Source organism: Coregonus lavaretus (genome assembly GCF_964263955.1).
Source record: "Coregonus lavaretus genome assembly, chromosome: 19".
Lineage (NCBI taxonomy): Eukaryota > Metazoa > Chordata > Actinopteri > Salmoniformes > Salmonidae > Coregonus > Coregonus lavaretus.
This window is the reverse complement of record NC_140006.1, coordinates 1,527,470-1,540,797: the sequence shown is the minus strand read 5'-3', so window position 1 is coordinate 1,540,797 and position 13,328 is coordinate 1,527,470. Positions and strand designations below refer to the sequence as shown.

The following is a 13,328-nucleotide window of genomic DNA, read 5'->3' as shown; positions in this document are numbered from 1 at the left end:
GCGAAAATTGTATTGGTCTTTGGCACAACATATGCTTCAAAACGATCGTAGTATGTTTTCAGTACCTTTGATTCAGCCTCGGTAAGTGTCCATGTGTTGTAAATGTCTCTCCCTTTTTCACCGATCCAGAGGAGCAGGTAGCTGCACTTTTCCTCTTCTCCTCTTTCCTTCAGAGGACCCGTGAACATCAGCTCCACATGCTGTTTGAACTTACGCCATGCATCGGGTAGATTTGTAGACCCCCAATCCATTCGAGGTGAAGGAACTCCAGCAAAATCCATATTTTAGTCCTTTTACTCTGACACCATGTCTTGTTTTGTATGCTTTGTACAAAATAATAAAATGCAGGACGACAGGATATTTATAAACGTAGCTCTTTATTAACTAGCTATAACTGGCATGTCCATGTGTCTCTGGCCATGATCATCTTAGAATGACCTCACCACCTGGGTGGTCTTAACCAATCATTGCACAGTATGATGCATCCAATTACAATTCAGTATGGTGACACATATGAATATTACAACACCTTGTTCAGTCATGTTTGATAACTCATTAGCTAGCTAGCTAACAACCTGGTAATTTTACCAGTATATCCAAACATTTGGGGGCACAGAAAGAAAGGAAAAGGAATATCTTCTTCAGGAGATCAATGATCATAGCAATGAATGAATGACAGATGTCTTGCATGTCATCATCACAAACTTGACGCTCTTAAAAAGCCAGTGTACAATTTGCAATGTAATGCATCTCAATAGGAAAATAGTTATTTTACATAATGTTAAAAACCTCATATTCTACAAATGACTTTTTAATTTCAATGACAGTTATTTGTATCAACATTTTAGCTTTTTATAATAAACAACTGTATTTACAGAGTTACATATGTGTTTCTAGGGCACAGCATATAGGATATTTCTAATTCAAATTCATATAAGCTATATCTCAATTGATTTTTTAAATCGTATTTTCTGGTGCTCCTAAATTTTATGTTGTGCTTCTAACTTTTTAAAGTTGGGAGCGCGCTACCAATGATTATTTTGTAATTTAGAGCCCGGTACACACATGCAAACACCCTCCTCGGCCTCTCCTCTCTCGGACCACCTGAGGAGAAGGTACAATTTCTCTGTCCTCAGCCCCTCAACGAGCTCTCCTGTTAATCAGTGTAGTAGCCCCTCCACTCCACCAGACTGCTTGGCAAAAGCAGCCTCTTTTTCCACCTGTCATGATGGGAATCAATAGATAGACTGTGACATTGTTACAAGAAAATAAAGGGATCAGGAGAGTGAAATGGAAAATAAGGGGAGTCTGTATTTATGCAACACATGACAACATCACATCGGCCCTCTCTGGATCAGGATAAATTGGGCTGAGAGGAATATTTTGGCATGGAATTTAGATTATGTATGAAGAGGATTTTGTTGTCAGTGTTTGTTGTCTCCTTGCGGACCGGGTTGAATGATATGACATGAAATGGGGCAGTTGAGAAGATGAAATGTATCCTGTACTCCACTTGAACAAACTGCTTCTGAGATATGTGTAGCACTCAACCAGCAGAATAACTATATTGTAATGGCAATACATAGAGTAAACAGATTATATATTATTCTCAGGATTCATTATGTTGCAGATTACTCATTGGGTAGATCATCTTGCAGAATTTCTATCAGGATTCAATTACAGAATTAGGCTGCATTGGTTGTGATGGCTTTTATTTGGATTATCCTTCTCAAGAGGTGACCGTCAGGAGTAGAGATTGAGGATTGACGAATTAAGGACAGAGATTGTGTTGGACGGAAAGACTCAGATTATATCCGTTTAAATGTGGGATATTACAATACTGGCCCAGACCTTGAGAACTCAATAAGAAATCTAATTTGTTTATTTTCTTTTATTCTCTGTCCTATTATCTTCAAGTGGACTGGCTGCTCCTTGTGTGTGATCCAGGAAGAAATAGAGAGAGGGGAACCAGACACACAGGCCATGACACAAATATCAAACCCCTGTGTCAACGCAGTGTGCTCGGGGTGAGGTGTATGTGGTGGGGGATTACATGTCATGATGTCAGGTCCTCCTACTCACTATTAGACACACATACACACACACACACACATAGAGGGCATCAGAGAAATAGCAATAGCATTGGCTTGGGGGGAATAGGAAAAATGTGTTAAATTCACGGCATATTGTCACTGCTGACAAAAGGAACGTCAAAGGTAACTTGACAACCACAAGAACATAAGAGAGATTTCACGGACGTATCCATGCCAAAGCATCAGATAATGTGAAGCATAAAGTATAAGAAATGATTCACTGACATGACATCACTCAGCTCTTCCAGCAGTCTTTCTGACAAAAACAATGCAATCACAACCCTTACTATATGCTTGGAAAATGTACTGGTTAATTTGAACGTTTCAATCTGCAATGTATCTTCAGTATCAGTGATAGGATAGGCCTATTTCAGTGGCTAATATGTCCAACTCTGGTCTACACACCACCTGTATACCCACATACTTGACCACATACAGTAAAGGATCACTTCACTTGTTCTAAACTATGTAAAAGCTCTTACCGTCCACACAGGCTGGCATGGCTCTTGTCGTCCCAGCGATCTGTCCCTTCTTACAGGCGCACCGTGCAGTCTGTCTGGCGATGGTACGTCTGGGCTGACTGCTGTCCCTGTCCAGCATCACAATCTCACATGTCCCCGCTGCCAGCTGACCTGGAAGTGACATCACATAGACAGGACATTATGTCAGAGTGGCAGAACATACACTCTTAGGAAAAAATTGTGCTAAGTAGAACCATATATGGTTCTTCGGTTTCCCCATAGGGGAACACTTTTTGGTACGAAGTAGAAACCTTTGCAGAGAGGGTTCTATTTAGAACCTGTAGGGTTCTTCATATAACCCCTGTGCGTAGTTCTACCTAGAACCCTCTATGAAGGGTTCTGCCTAGAACCATCTATAAAGGGTTCTACCAAGAACACTTTTATTCTCTAAAGGTTCTTCCTAGAACCGTCTATGAACAGTTCTACCAACATTATTAACAACATGTTACTCTTTATGACAATACATTACATACAGCATGTCATAAGGCCTTTCTTTGAGGGCCTGGTTATACCCTAAAGGTGCCTGCATACTAGTTTTGGTTTGCTCCTAGCAGAACTCGGCTAGGCGACGTGAACGTCTGTGCCTCGCATACTTCCTTAAAAGACCTTCGCTTGAAACACGAGACAAAAGCGGCAATATTTGAGACGCCGTAGCAACAACATAGCCAGTATACACCTCCTCAAAATAGTCTGAATTAATCTATGATAAATCATGAAATCTGTCATTAATTTAGATGTTTTTACCAAGGAGGTCTTAGCCGCGCATTTTTACATCTAACTAAGATGTTTGGTGCAGTATTTCTCAAGTGAAAAAATTAACTAGTCATCTCTCGTTCAATGAAAACAAACACTTCATTGAAGAATCCCATCCATAGTTCCCTCTCCTACTAGGAGTAGTACTGTTGACCAATCAACAATGAAGGGACTACCAAACTTCGACTTGCCTCAAGAAAAAAATGTGTGTGCTTGAACAGCGGAAAAAAAAACAGCCGAACACCAAAACGAACAAAAAGGTCACAAAAGTTGTCATAATATATGCAAACTTTTTTGACTGGGAAGCATGCGACAGGCTTAACACAGTGGTGTTAGGAAACTCCTGGGACTTTTCTAATTTTCTCAACTCCAGCGTCCTCTCTCCTCCGTCCTCTCTCGCCTCCTTTTGAAAAAGGTCAAAGGTAATCGAGGAGAGGCGGTGGGGAGATGGAACGTGGATGAAAATGTGCTTATAGGAAATGAGACTCTCCTCCACTCGTGCATCATCAGGCAGATTCTGCTTAGAGGGGTGGATCCCAAAAGAAATGTGTAAAGTGATGAAAACAAATTAAGTTAGTTGTGAAGACATTTTATAGATAAACCGATAAGTAGCATATTGTTTTTAAACGTGGGCATGCTTTTCTCCTCCGCCAAAACAAAAGCTGATTCAAAGTAGCGATGTTACATTTGATACTGGAGCTCAGAGGAATGAGTCGAAATAGCTAAGCAGTGTACTTCGAAGCGGTGTGCCGATGCCTGTATCACTTTATCAGAAGCACGTGAACAATGATGTCCGAAGCTCAGTTTCATCAAACAACCACCTGATTGGTTTGGTATTGGTTTCAGTAGGCTACGCGGTGCATGCTCTCTGGTGTGTGGGACGTCATCTATAATAATTTGGCAGCTCAAAGAAATGTTGACCAGCAGGTTCCACTAGTGTACACTGTGTTGATCAAAGCCTTGAGTAATTAACCTATTTTCGACACAAGTGGCTGGAAAGCCTCAATGCTTCAGGAAGCTTAGTTTCCCCATCACTTATTCAAAGGGTTGTGACAGGTTTCAAAACTCTTCCGCGACACATATGACTATCTTCGATGAAAGGTGGCTATCGAGGAGGGGAAGACACTCTTCCATTCGCCTACTAACGAATTGACATCTCCTCGACCACTCAACCACTTATCGGTTTCCGGGTCACAAAGGAGAGAGGGTGGAGGACAGACTTTTTCCAAAATGAGAAAAGGCCCTGGTTTACAGGCCACATCAGGGGAGTATTCATTACGGAAACCATTTAAGAATCCATTTGAAGGTTCCTCCCCGTTTCATTTCATTTGCTTCCGTTTAATAAACATTTTGCAACAGCACTGAAAGTCACATTACACTCATGAATAAACCCCAGCCCTGCAAGTCACATTATGCTGGCTTGCAAAGTGAGGTATAATTCCTATTGGAATCCAGCCAGAGTGAGGTTATCCAAACAATTGAAACTTTTAATCACTCACAACCTGCATTCTGAATGACTGCCAGGGTATAAACTATTTGTTCATGAGACTACCTAAATCATCTAAACTGGAACAACTATCTCAGTAACGGGTGCAATAAGTCCAACTACTAAGAGTTTGGATTATTTTAGAAATATGTATGTTATTTATCTTGTGTAGAATAAGGTTAATCAACCAATATATGTACGTACAAAAACACAGATATTGAAACAAACAATTCTGAAACTCAACCTGCAATAGAGCATGCTGGGAAATAAGATGGGTGTGGTTTTCAGTGTTTTACGCTACACAGAGTAAAAATGGCACAATCACACTCAACTCTGGTTATTAAAACCAACAGTGGGGTTATTTTACACCACTAAGTGTTGTTAATTTAACTCAACACTAAAAATATTACACTGAAAAATCAACACTAGGTAAAACTGGCCAATTTGCTGAGTACCATACAATACACTGCCGGTTCACTCATACTCCCTTCTATTCTCCTACTCTCTGCTCAATAAAATCACAGAAAATACTCATTTGAAAGACAGAAATCATGGCAAAGATATCAACTATGTCAGTACTGTATATGTAAAATGATTAAGGGAATACCAGATACATGCACAAATATTCCCATATAGGTACAGTTTAAAACATTCTCACACCTAACTTTTTTAACTTATCAGATTGCTCACACTCCTGATGTTACAGTTTAAAAACTGAGGTAAACTCTAATGCTCATGCACTATTTAAAAACGTATTCAAATTCAGAAGGGTTCTATGTAGAACTCTTCTTGCCTTCCAAAGAATCCTTCTCGCCTTCCAAAGAATCATCAAAGAACCCATTCTTCCAAAAAGGATGTTTAAGGTTCTAGGTAGAACCCTTTGCCTTACAAAGAAACCCCCAGCAAACATGACCACATTGACCCCATGTGGGTATTTGGGGGGCAAGCGGGGCGGGGGATAGCCTACACAAATATTTTGGGGCGTGATAGTAACAACTTTGTTGTCTTTCTGATACAATGTAATCGGCAGTGGATCCAAAAGGGTTAGCTTACTTCAGGCGAAGTGAGGGCTGCACTTGGGGCCACCTGCATTGGGGCCAATGTTGGGCCGATGAGCAAAGGCATATTGGCCCAATGTTGGCAGCCTACATGGGGAAAATATTTGAATCTGCATTGGGTCCATATCATACCAATGTAGACATGTTTGCTGGGCCTCGTCTTCCAAAAATGATTATTCAGATGAAAACAATTCTTGGTAGAACCCTATCCCTCCGCAAATAATCATTTTGGAACCCTTTTTTTCTAAGAGTGTAAGGAAACATAAACATTGCAGAAGTGTGTGCAGTATTGTTCTATGAGGCAAAGCATGAACCTGCTCAGTGCAGATGTAAGAAAGGAGACAAGGGGAGGACACACATTTTGAGTATTGAGATGCACCCAATGTTGAGAAAAAAGCTAATAAAGCAGTCTAGACAATCACTTAAGAGGGCATTTTGGAGTAATGGTTTTTATTCTAATACTTATTAGACCCCCCACTGGAAACCACCAGACCCCATGTTATTTCTTATTCATTTCTCATTAATTGTACATTTTTTTATCACCCTACCTCCGTGGACGTGTTGCATTCATTAGCCATGCATGAAATATATGAATACTGATCAACCATCCAATCACAGCACAGCATCCCCCTCACTTCCTGAGTTATTCAATCAGGTGACCTCTGACCTTTAATCAACCTCTTGCTGCTCACCCATCAACCGCACACACACACACACACACACACACACACACACACACACACACACACACACACACACACACACACCGGTGTGACTCCCTCTCCATGCTGCTCACCCATTAACCCCGGTCTGTGTTGGGAGCCCCAGGTCTCATCCGGCGAGGGTTATCAGTGCCAGGAAGGGATAATTGTGATTGGCAACAGGGTCAGAGGTGTGACTTAATCTGGCCCTTAGTCACCACAGAAACATAATTAACTCAACTACCGGGTCATTCTCAGGGTAAAGTGATCCATCAAGACCAGGATGCTAGAATGCTGTGGAGACCAATTTGCAGTGGAATGGTGTGCCAATAGGGGTTGCCTATAACTTTAAATGCAGATAGTGTGTGTGTTTGTGTGTGTGTGTGTGTGTGTTTGCATGTGTGCGTGCGTGTGTGTGTGGCTGTGTGTACACTACTTTAGAGCACACTTGGATGTACAGTGTATGTGTGCTTTCACTTCCAAATTTAACTTCCAAATATTTCAGGATGAACGATTAAAAATATATACCAGAATAAACACTTTGTACATATGGCTCACTTGTATATGCTTTAGCCTGTGCATCTGTCAAGGATGAGATGTAAACAAACCCATACTGTGTTACAGCATGTTACAAAGAGGAAACTAGGTAGTTTACTTAACCCCATGTTTGAAGTAGCCAATCAATTTATGCATGGATCTGTGCACAGTGTAGAAAGAAGGACGCCATCATGTGGCTAAACAGATAGGCAGGGATGGCCAAAAATTATAAAACACAATTACAAAATACAATTACAAAATACCATAAAGATCAATATATCAAACTATATCACTCTGGATAAGACTGCCTGCTAAATGACCAAAATGTAAACGTATGTTTATGTAAAAATGAACATGCCAAAATGAACTGCAAAGCACACTGGGTATTATTACTGGCCTTGCTTTGAGGGCGGAGCTCATTGGAAAAATACCTTGCAATTGTTCATTTTTACATATACATTTATATTTAGTTCATTTAGCAGACACTTTTATCACGCCATAGTGCCATCAGACTCCTGATACCAATGCAGGGTGAAAGTGGGCCACAAAATTGTGAACTGCTATAAGAAAATTGTATTTTGTATATTGAAAAAAAGTACAGTGGGGAAAAAAAGTATTTAGTCAGCCACCAATTGTGCAAGTTCTCCCACTTAAAAAGGTGAGAGAGGCCTGTAATTTTCATCATAGGTACACGTCAACTATGACAGACAAATTGAGGAAAAAAATCCAGAAAATCACATTGTAGGATTTTTTATGAATTTATTTGCAAATTATGGTGGAAAATAAGTATTTGGTCACCTACAAACAAGCAAGATTTCTGACTCTCACAGACCTGTAACTTCTTCTTTAAGAGGCTCCTCTGTCCTCCACTCGTTACCTGTATTAATGGCACCTGTTTGAACTTATCAGTATAAAAGACACCTGTCCACAACCTCAAACAGTCACACTCCAAACTCCACTATGGCCAAGACCAAAGAGCTGTCAAGGGACACCAGAAACAAAATTGTAGAACTGCACCAGGCTGGGAAGACTGAATCTGCAATAGGTAAGCAGCTTGGTTTGAAGAAATCAACTGTGGGAGCAATTATTAGGAAATGGAAAACATACAAGACCACTGATAATCTCCCTCGATCTGGGGCTCCACACAAGATCTCACCCCGTGGGGTCAAAATGATCACAAGAACGGTGAGCAAAAATCCCAGAACCACACGGGGGGACCTAGTGAATGACCTGCAGAGAGCTGGGACAAAGTAACAAAGCCTACCATCAGTAACACACTACGCCGCCAGGGACTCAAATCCTGCAGTGCCAGACGTGTCCCCCTGCTTAAGCCAGTACATCTCCAGGCCCGTCTGAAGTTTGCTAGAGTGCATTTGGATGATCCAGAAGAGGATTGGGAGAATGTCATATGGTCAGATGAAACCAAAATATAACTTTTTGTAAAAACTCAACTCGCCGTGTTTGGAGGACAAAGAATGCTGAGTTGCATCCAAAGAACACCATACCTACTGTGAAGCATGGGGGTGGAAACATCATGCTTTGGGGCTGTTTTTCTGCAAAGGGACCAGGACGACTGATCCGTGTAAAGGAAAGAATGAATGGGGCCATGTATCGTGAGATTTTGAGTGAAAACCTCCTTCCATCAGCAAGGGCATTGAAGATGAAACGTGGCTGGGTCTTTCAGCATGACAATGATCCCAAACAAACCGCCCGGGCATCGAAGGAGTGGCTTCGTAAGAAGCATTTCAAGGTCCTGGAGTGGCCTAGCCAGTCTCCAGATCTCAACCCCATAGAAAATCTTTGGAGGGAGTTGAAAGTCCGTGTTGCCCAGCGACAGCCCCAAAACATAACTGCACTAGAGGAGATCTGCATGGAGGAATGGGCCAAAATACCAGCAACAGTGTGTGAAAACCTTGTGAAGACTTACAGAAAACATTTGACCTGTGTCATTGCCAACAAAGGGTATATAACAAAGTATTGAGAAACTTTTGTTATTGACCAAATACTTATTTTCCACCATAATTTGCAAATAAATTCAATAAAAATCCTACAATGTGATTTTCTGGAGAAAAAAAATCTCATTTTGTCTGTCATAGTTTACTTGTACCTATGATGAAAATTACAGGCCTCTCTCATCTTTTTAAGTGGGAGAACTTGCACAATTGGTGGCTGACTAAATACTTTTTTCCCCACTGTATGTTGACACCACTTCAAATTAGTGGATTCGGCTAGTTCAGCCACACCCGTTGCTGACGTGTATAAAACCGAGCACACAGCCATGCAATCTCCATAGTAAAACATTGGCAGTAGAATGGCCTTACTGAAGACCTCATTGATTTTCAACGTTGCACCATCATAGGATGCCACCTTTGCAACAAGTCAGTTCGTCAAATTTCTGACCTGCTAGAGCTGTTATTGCTGTTATTGTGAAGTGGAAACATCTAGAAGCAACAATGGCTCAGCTGCGAAGTGGTAGGCCACACAAGCTCGCAGAATGGGACCACCGAGTGCTGAAGTGCGTAAAAATCGTCTGTCCTCTGTTGCAACACTCACTACTGAGTTCCAAACTGCCTCTGGAAGCAACGTCAGCACAAAAACTTAGTCGGGAGCTTCATGAAATGGGTTTCCATGACCGAGCAGCTGCACACAAGCCTAAGATCACCATGCGCAAAGCCAAGCGTTGGCTGGAGTGGTGTAATGCTCGCCGCCATTGGACTCTGGAGCAGTGGAAACGCGGTCTCTGGAGTGATGAATGACGCTTCACCATCTGGCAATCCAAGGGACAAATCTGGGTTTGGCGGATGCCAGGAGAATGCTACCTGCCCCAATGCATAGTGCCAACTGTAAAGTTTGGTGGAGGAGGAATAATGGTCTGGGATTGTTTTTCATGGTTCGGGCTAGGCCCCTTAGTTCCAGCGCAGGGAAATCTTAACACTACAGCATACAATGACATTCTAGATTATTCTGTGCTTCCAACTTTGTGGCAACAGTTTAGGGAAGGCCCTTTCCTGTTTCAGCATGACAATTCCCCTGTGCATAAGGCGAGGTCCATACAGAAATGGTTTGTCGAGATCAGTGTGATAGAACTTGACAGGCCTGCACAGAGCCACATTAATACACATGATTTTCGGAATGAGATGTTCAACAAGCATGTGTCGACATACTTTTTGCCATGTAGTGTCTCACTTAAATTGGTACAGGACTCTCACTAACGGGCGCAACAAATATAGCCACTAACAAGGCACGCTTTAAAATATGTTAACGAGACAGCGATTCTGTCTCCTCCCACAATATTTCTCCACGATGCACCATAATTTACAGTATGCTGCAGCAGATATATAGCAAAACAGCAATGCAGTATTTTATTGTTGAATGCAATTGAAAATAAAATCTGTAATTGCTAATAGTGAATATTTAATTAGGCCTATATATTACAGCATACCAACTGATATTTGGTGTTCATATCACTTGCACCTTAGGCCTTAACAAAGGTTTATAAACCGACAGTGACTACAGAGCAAAAGGACATGGATAACCGCTCCACCAATAAAGGTTCGCGACTTGCTGCCACTAATCTATTCGTATATAAACGTGATTTCTGGAGAACCACTACCACATATAATTGAAATTGGTACAGCACTCTCACTAACAGGTGCGACAAATATAGACTCCTACAAGACATGCCTCAAAACATGTTAATCAGTGAGAAACAACAATACCATGCACCCATTAGTGTTCAAAAAGGTTTTTGTCGTTCCAAAAATGCAGTATGGTACTGTATTTTGAATTACTGACAGTAATTGGCCAGTAAGGTACTGTAGAGTTTCAGGACAAGGTTTGCAGAATTCCTAGAATACAGTATATTACTGTATTCTGTGGGGGTACAGCATTCTCACTCACGGGTGCAACAAATATAGCCTCTTACAAGGCACGCTTAAATTATGTTAATGAGCCAGAGACTCTGTCCCCGCCCACAACATTTTCCCACAATGCACCATAATTAATACTGTATAACAAATGTACCGTATTTTACTGTGCATTCCACAGTAATCTACTGTATTCAGTTTATACAGTATCATACTGTTGAAAATTACAAAAACGTCTAACAGTGTAACTGTACCCTTGCAGTTCCCACCTTAAAAGAGCCGAAAGGTACAAGTGTAGTTCTCTCTTTGTAAAGACAGGAGGAAAAGATCCAGCCAGCACCTATCAGCACATACCTGTATCTTTAGTGATAAATGGATGCAGATCTGCAGAGACAGAACACAGGGCTGTGATGTCTTGTTACGTTGTGATGGCTTTTGATGGGGTTGTGATGTCGGCTGCCTTTGCACCATGTCATAACGTCTGATGAAGGGTTTTTAATCTCTGACTGTGTCCTTCCCAGCAGGGGCCTACGACTAAAGAACAATGTGAGAGCTCACGATTTCCCTTCATCATCCCCCTTCTCCCCCTCTTCTTTCTTTTCTCCCTCTCCCTTCTTTTCCTCTGCTCTGCTCTTCATCTGGGTTTCTCTTAACTTCCTCCATCTTTCTTCTCATTTATCTTCCTCTGCTCTTTGGTTAGATGGTTGCCGTTTTACAGCCCTCTAACAATTGTACTATTCTGTTTGTTTTTTCGTGTTATTTGTAATTTATTCTGTACATAATGTTTCTGCCACCGTCTCTTATGACCAAAAATAGCCTCTGGAGATCAGGACAGCGATTACTCACCTCGTATTGGACGAAGATTTTTTCTTCAACGAGCCGGACGCGAAGGATATCCTACAGACAAAACCCAAATCCCCGTCATTCGCATGAGAAAGAGACGGAGATATCGTGGACGTAGGTCAACGTGCCTTGTAAGGATCCGACGGCGAGCGAGTAAACTGCCTCTTCCATCAATCCTATTAGCCAATGTTCAATTACATTTACATTTTAGTCATTTAGCAGACGCTCTTATCCAGAGCGACTTACAGGAGCAATTAGGGTTAAGTGCCTTGCTCAAGGGCACATCAACAGATTTTTCACCTAGTCGGCACGGGATTAGAACCAGCGACTTTTCGGTTACTGGCACAACGCTCTTAACCACTAAACTACCTGCCACCTACCAGCATGTTAAGTGTGCAACCAGAGGGAAAAAAACTCCAGACCACCTTTACTCCACACACAGAGACGCATACAAAGCTCTCCCTCGCCCTCCATTTGGCAAATCTGACCATAACTATATCCTCCTGATTCCTGCTTATAAGCAAAAACTAAAGCAGGAAGCACCAGTGACTTGGTTAATAAAAAAGTGGTCAGATGATGCAGATGCTAAGCTACAGACTGCACAGACTGGAATATGTTCCCGGGATTTTTAAGATAGCATTGAGGAGTACACCACATTAGTCACTGTCTTCATCAATAAGTGCATCGATGACGTCGTCCCCACAGTGACCGTACATACATACCCCAACCAGAAGCCATGAATTACAGGCAACAACCGCACTGAGCTAAAGGGTAGAGCTGCCGCTTTCAAGGAGCGGGACTCTAACCTGGACGCTTATAAGAAATCCCACTATGCCCTCCGACGAACCATCAAACAGGCAAAAAGTCAATACCGGACTAAGAATGAATCGTACTACACTGGCTCTGACACTCGTCGGATGTGGCAGGGCTTGAAAACTATTACAGACTACAAAAGGAAGCACAGCCACAAGCTGCCCAGTGACACAAGCCTACCAGACGAGCTAAATCCCTTCTATGCTCACTTCGAGGTAAGCAACACTGAAGCATGCATGAGAGCACCAGCTGTTACGGATGACTATGTGATCACGCTCTCCAAGCCGATGTGAGTAAGACTTTTAAGCAGGTCAACATTCACAAAGCCGCAGGGCCAGATGGATTACCAGCTGACTGAGCCTGTAATACCAACATGTTTCAAGCAGAACTCCATAGTCCCTGTGCCCAAGGACACTAAGATAACCTGCCTAAATGACTACCGACCCGTAGCACTCACATCTGTAGCCATAAAGTGCTTTGAAAGGCTGGTCATGGCTCACATCAACACCATTATCCCAGAAACCCTAGACCCACTGTGCCCTGGACACCATATGTGAATTGATTGCCCCCCATCTATCCTCAGAGTTCGTACTGCTTGGTGACCTAAATTGGGATATGCTTAACACCCCGGCCATCCTACAATCTAAACTAGATGCC

General features: G+C 42.0%; 1 protein-coding gene across 1 annotated transcript in view; it reads right to left on the bottom strand.

Moving 5' to 3' along the window:
• LOC311146913 (chemokine-like protein TAFA-5) overlaps positions 1-13,328 on the bottom strand; it is a gene marked incomplete at both ends in the record, with an annotated part of 125,072 nt that overhangs the window by 70,197 nt on the left and 41,547 nt on the right. Inside the window, one exon of the mRNA XM_084183539.1 lies at positions 2,576-2,725. Within this exon, the coding sequence (XP_084039665.1) occupies positions 2,576-2,725 (150 nt within the window). The remainder of the gene's footprint in view (positions 1-2,575; positions 2,726-13,328) is intronic.